Source organism: Marmota monax, unplaced genomic scaffold (assembly GCF_021218885.2).
Source record: "Marmota monax isolate L192 unplaced genomic scaffold, Marmota_monax_Labrador192_F-V1.1 WCK01_AAM20220418_F8-fsc00149, whole genome shotgun sequence".
NCBI classification, from domain to species: Eukaryota; Metazoa; Chordata; class Mammalia; order Rodentia; family Sciuridae; genus Marmota; species Marmota monax.
Genome location: NW_026693170.1, coordinates 3,351,143 through 3,357,520, shown reverse-complemented (window position 1 = coordinate 3,357,520; position 6,378 = coordinate 3,351,143). Strand labels below are relative to the sequence as shown.

The window sequence follows — 6,378 nt, the reverse complement described above, 5'->3', positions numbered from 1 at the left end:
CCTCCAGACGCAACTGCTTATCTGATTCCATTGCCAAGTTGTGGCCAGGAGCTGAGAGCCCCTGGGAGTGTGCACTCGCCCCGCACAGACAACATCTGAAGGAGAAGCTCTGGAACAGAGTGAGGAGGCAGCAGGAGCACGGGGGCCATGTGGTCCAGGACAGAGCCTGGCTCTGGGAGCAGGGGAGCTACATAAGCCTGGACCTCTCCTGGGACCCCTTACAGATGGCTTTACTGATCCATTGAGGGAAGATGCACTCCGAGGCCCAGAGAGGGGTCACAGAGCAGGGTCCATCACCCAGGTTTCTGGCTGCCTGTGCTAACTAAGATCTTCCTGCCCTCTCAGCTCCACTTCCTCAGAATCCAGGAGGCAGGAAGGAAACCTCAAGCTGAAGGAGCCTCAGGGTCAGGGCACTCTTCATCTCCCAGCACCTGCTACTTCAGTCAATCTGCCATAGGTCCCTTTCCCAAGGACCCCAAATTCCCATCCCTTACAATGTCTCAGCCTTAGGGTCCTCTCTTCCACCCTGTTTCAAAGGGCTCCTTTCCTGAATGTTCCTTTTTTTTTTTTTTGGTACCAGGTATTGAACTCCCAGCTCTTAACCCCTGAGCCACATCCCCAGCCCCCCTTTTTTTAATATATTTTATTTTGAGACAGGATCTTGCTAAATTGCTTAGGGCCAAAGTTGCTGAGGCTGGCTTTGAACTTGGGATCCTCCTGCTTTGGCCTCCCCAGCTGCTGGGATTCCAGGCATGTGCCACCATGCCTGGCTTCCAAATGTTCCTGTGTCCAGGCCCCAATTCCCAAAATTACCTTATCCCAAGAGCCTCCCCCCACAACACCCCTCTCTCTCTGGAGCCCGCCATCCGCCTCTCCTGCAGCCCCATCTCTGGCCGTGGCCGAACAATTTGGCAGCTCAAAGCCTTACAGCAAGTATGTCCTCTGCATGGAGCAAGAACCAGTGGGTTACGGAATGAGGGGCTTTCACTCCACTCACATAAGGAAATTCAGCAGCTTCCACAACAAAAATAAAACTCAGATTTTCCCAGACTGGCATGGGAAGAGGCAGCTGGGCATTTACCACCAACCTAGTTCCCAAGATTCCTCGGCCCCCTGGAAGCTCTGTGCCCTCCCACCAACATTAATGCTCAGGCCAATTGTACATTCACAGTCCTCCACTGAATTCTGAAGCAAGGCTGGACCAAGTTGGAAAATCTAAACCAAATTTACTGACAGCCTCTGGACAACAAAGAGACCCACCAATAATCAGTTACTGGCCAGTATTTAGCCAATCGGGTCTTCAAAGCATAGTTCTTTCAGCTTCATCTTGGGACCCAACCAATAAGGGGGCCTCTTGGCCCATCCCAGCAGCCCCTTTGACAGGGACTACCTTCCTTAGCCCCAGGAATGCCTCCCAGCAGGCCTCAAAGTACAAAGGGATGTGAACCTTGGAAGGCAAGAGTTAGGGGGCAGAGATTCATCTGGATCCCCACATGGGTACTGCTGAATAACCCCACCAGGCTTTGGAAAATTAAGATCTCAGCCTACTAGAGAGCCCAGGCTTCCCCACCCACTTTTCTTAAGGCCCACCCCTCTTCCCACAGATCATTCAGGCAGGCCATGGAGGAAATTGTTTAAAGACAGAATATAGCCCCTGTTTGCAACACAAGCTATTCTTGTGTCTAAGGGAGAGCAGCCCCTAACATGTTACTACTGTTCAAGGAGGCTGAACTATAGAAAAACCCAGAATACTCACGATAATATAGTGGTAATTACAATGTCTACATTTACTGAACAGCATCATGATTCTTTCAAGAACCATCTAATTGAAGCATCATAACCCCATGAGTGTAGTATCATTAGGATCCCCTAGTCCAGATAAGACGTTGAGGTTCAGAGAGGTGACTAGGTCAAAGCCACAAAGCCTGGATTTTCTCCTGAGTCTGACTCCATAATTCTAGCTTCCTCTTTAAAAATTCACAGAATCAGGCTTAGAATCTGTGCTATGCCTCCTCAAACAGTAGTAACACGTTTGGTGCTACTCTCCCTTGGACACAAGAATGGCTTGTGTTGCAAGCAGGGGCTATGTTCTGGCTTTAAACAATTTCCTCCATGGCCTGCCTGAATGATCTGTGGGAAGAGGGGTGGGGTCTCAAGGAAAGTGGGCGGGAAAACCTGGGCTCTCTACTAGGCTGAGGTCTTTAATTCTCCAAAGCCGGGTGGGGCCATGCAGCAGTACCCACGTGGGGATCCAGATGAATCTTTGCACACTAACTCAGTAGTAGAGCTCTTTCCTAGCATGTGTGAAGCCCTGGGTTCAATCCTCAACACTGCAAAAAATACAAATCCTCAGGGCTGGGGTTGTGGCTCAGTGGTCCAGCGCTTGCCTAGCATGTGTGAGGTACTGGGTTCAATTACCAGCACCACATAAAAATAAATTATTAAATAAAGATATTGTATCTATCTACAACTAAAAGTATTTTTAAAAAAATAAAATAAAAATCCTCAGCCCTTTTATTTTCCCAACTTTCCTCCCTTTTCTCCTATCTCATATTTCCCCAGAAGTCCAAAGATGGGAGAGTGCTATGCTTCAGAAATCATAACATCTGCCTGTTAAGGAAGGAATTGATTCCTACATTTACTCTATAATCTTGCTTCTAAAAACTGTGGTCCATGGGGCTGGGGATGTGGCTCAAGTGGTAATGCGCTCTCCTGGCATGCATGCGGCCCAGGTTCCATCCTCAGCACCACATACAAACAAAGATGTTGTGTCTGCCAAAAACTAAAAAATAAATATTAAAAAAAAATTCTCTCTCTCTTTAAAAAAAAAAAATGTGGTCCATGAGCCAGGCTGGTGGCACATTCCTATAATCCCAGCAACTCTGAAGGCTGAGGCAAGAGATTGCAAGTTTGAGGCCAGCCTCAGCAATTTAGTGAGACCCTGTCTCAAATTTTTAAAATAAATAAGTAAATAAATAATAAAAATGCAAATGAATGAACGCCACCCTAGACTTGCCGAATCAGAACATCTGAGGCTGCAACCGGGAAGCAGGGTTTTACCAAACCCTCCAGATGTTTTCTTCTTGTTCTTGTTCTTTGGTACCGAGGATTAAACCCAAGGTCGCTTAACCATTAAGCCATTCCTTCCACACACACACACACACACACACACACTGCTTTTATTTTAATGTTTTTATATTGAGACAGAGTCTTGCTAAGTCCTTAGGGTCTCACTAATAGTATTACTCAGGTAAGTCTCGAATTTACAATCCTCTTGCCTCAGCCTTCGCAGTCACTGGGATTACGGCGTGCACCACCGCGTCCCGCTCCAGATGTTTTTTATGCCCTTTAGAGTCCGAACGACACTATGCACTGTCCCCATTATACCCTCCAAGGACGAAGGAGTACACAACGCCTACTTCCGCCATTTGAGCTCCCATGACGCCCTCGTGGAAAATACATTCCACTCCAGAAACTACAACTCCCACAATGCCAAGAGGCGCTCACCGCATTCTGAAACTACATCTCCCAAACGGTCTTGCGAGTCAGCCCGGCACCATAGCATCCGTCCTGCCTGATGCCGCTAGGACTACAACTCCCACAATGCTCGGCGGCGCAACTACCGCACTCTGCGGCTCCGAGCCGCGACACGTCGGCTCCGCAGGGTGAGGCCGGGCTCGGGCGGGGCCCAAGGGGTCTGCAGGGCTCGGGGCTGGTTACAGCAGCTGTACCCCTTCACGACGCAGACATGGCGGGCCAGAAGGACCAGCAGAAGGATGGCGAGGCGGAAGGGCTGAGCGCCACGTGAGCGAGCTGTCTCCCCTAACCCGAGCCGCGGGAGTCCCGGACCCCAGACCCAAAAGAGGGTCCCTTATCTCCTCTTCAGGGACCCTGGATCTAGGCCCCCAGCGCCCTCCTCCCCTGGGATCCAGGAGACTTGGCCCCTTCCGGGACACTTGCCTCTTGGACTCCGGAGTCCAGACCCCCTACCCCCTTGTTGGCCACGGGTCTGAACTCCCAGCCCGGTCAGCCGCTGACCTGACCCCGCCCCACAGGATCCTGCTGCCAAAGCTGATTCCCTCTGGCGCCGGCCGTGAGTGGCTGGAGCGGCGCCGAACGACCATCCGGCCCTGGGGCACCTTCGTGGACCAGCAGCGCTTCTCGCGACCCCGCAACCTGGGTGAGCTGTGCCAGCGCCTGATACGCAATGTCGAGTACTACCAGAGCAACTACGTGTTCGTGTTCCTGGGCCTCATCCTGTACTGCGTGTGAGTGCCTCCCTAGGCCCGCCCCCCACCGGCTGGTCCCATTGTCAGACCTGGTCACCAAATGCCAGGTCTGTACTCCCCCATCGATCTGGCCAGGGTGCAGTGTGACCATATGTGATCCTGCCTTCTTGTCCTCAAGACATAACCTTCACCGACTGGTTCAAAGCCATGGCCCCCTGGCAAGCAAAACCCCAGAGGCCTGAATGCTGCTTCCCTACGCTCTTCTTCCAGGATGACATCCCCCATGCTGCTGGTGGCCCTGGCTGTCTTCTTTGGAGCCTGTTACATTCTCTACCTGCGTACACTGCAGTCCAAGCTTGTGCTCTTTGGTGAGAAATCCCCAGCCCAGATGGATCCCTCAAATTCTGGGTTGAGAATCCCAACCAAATCCTTGGAACCCAAGTCTTCCCCAGCCTTGGTGTACTCTAGTTCCACAAAACCTAATACTTAAAACGTCAAGCACACCCAGTGCGCCCACCCCAAACCCAGAGATACCCCAGAAACACCACCCACCACCCAGTTCCTACATTTGTGGAAAGCATCAACTGCAAGGACCTACATTGGACACCAGGTGGCGACCTTATACAGGCGTAGATCTTTTCCCTCTCACTTTTTTTTTTTTTTCCTCTTTCTTTCTCTTTTTGGCGGTAGGGATTGAAACTCAGGAGCACTCCACTGCTGAGCCACATCCCTAGCCCTATTTTGTATTTTATTTAGAGGCAGGGTCTCACTGAGTTGCTTAGCATCTTGCCTTTGCTGAGGCTGGCTTTGAACTCATGATCCTTCTGCCTCAGCCTCCCAAGGCTCTGGGATCACAGGCATGAGCCACCCTACCGGCTCCCTCTCCTTTCTTGCTTCCTGGGGTGGGACCTAGAGGGGGAGACTGAGGCCTATGGCTCATGTAGCCCCAGACTGATACCAAGCAACATTGGGAAGAAAGATGCCAGGGGAAATTCCACACAGGGGAAAGTCCAGGTTTCTGTGGGGATGTGACAACAGTGGGCTGGGGGTGCAGGGCATGGAAGGAAAAGCACTGCCACAACTTGGCTTGTCAGTTGCTGTCATGGGAACATGCAGACCTGACTTTGTAGTCATATCAGAAGCCAGAAATCTGTTATTTTATGTGAAATCATTCAGTGTATTCTTGTGAAACATCTCAAAGAACACATCCTCAGGTCAGACTAGGACCTGGGGCCACCAGTTGGAGACTCCTTGTCTCTGTGAGTGGAGGCTGGAGTGGGAGGCTAGAGGCTCCTGAGGAGGCAGGGCTGAAGAGCAGAGACTGCTGTATGCTGGTGGTCAGGGGATACCGGAAAAACTAGGCAGGGCCCAGACACTGATGGCCTCGGCATAAGGAGTTTGGATTGGTTCCTGAAGCTTCTGGAACTTGTTATGCTAGATTGTCAGGGGGCAGCAGAGGTTACTGTGGGAGAGGGCATGGGTTAGAACAGCTGCTTAATGACATCTGTCCCCAGGCCGAGAGGTGAGCCCTGCTCATCAGTACGCTCTGGCTGGAGGAGTCTCCTTCCCCTTCTTCTGGCTGGCCGGTGCAGGCTCCGCTGTTTTCTGGGTCCTGGGTAAGTATAGGGTCTGGATGGCTGTGGGTGGGCCATGGGGCCGGCCAGGGAAGGTGGCCCTGAACTGCCCATTTCCCTGCAGGAGCCACCCTGGTGGTCATTGGCTTCCATGCTGCCTTCCACCAGATCGAGGCTGTGGACGGGGAGGAGCTGCAGATGGAGCCAGTGTGAGGTGTCTTCAAGGCCTTATGGCCTTCAGGGCCAGCTGACCCATCCCTGTCCATCCCTGTCCCACACTGTCCTGCTGCTTGGGCCAAGGCTGCCTCCCAGGGAGGGGTTCCACCGTTAGAAATAAAGCCGTTGCAGTCCTCATCCAGCAGACATTTCCCAGTGTCTTCTGTGAGTCTCCAGAGGCTGGTGCTGGGAATAGCGCAGAAAGCAAGATGGGGGCCCAGGTGTGGGGGGCACAGCGAGCAAGGTGTAGAGGGACAGGATGTCACAGGGTGGTAAGTGCTAAAGGGAAGAGAGGAGCTGAGAAGGAAGGCTGTCCGGGGTTCCCGAGATCACCCCTGGTTCAGTGATGTGCTAGGACG

At 52.2% G+C, this 6,378-nt stretch overlaps 1 protein-coding gene across 1 annotated transcript; it reads left to right on the top strand.

The window, feature by feature from the left end:
• Positions 1-3,618: 3,618 nt before the first annotated feature.
• Positions 3,619-6,161, top strand: Rabac1 (Rab acceptor 1). The gene is made up of 5 exons (XM_046455649.1): positions 3,619-3,804; positions 4,056-4,268; positions 4,500-4,597; positions 5,744-5,845; positions 5,928-6,161. The coding sequence occupies exons 1-5, from the start codon at positions 3,749-3,751 to the stop codon at positions 6,014-6,016; spliced, it is 558 nt and encodes a 185-aa protein (XP_046311605.1). The 5' UTR covers positions 3,619-3,748; the 3' UTR covers positions 6,017-6,161.
• Positions 6,162-6,378: the final 217 nt, after the last annotated feature.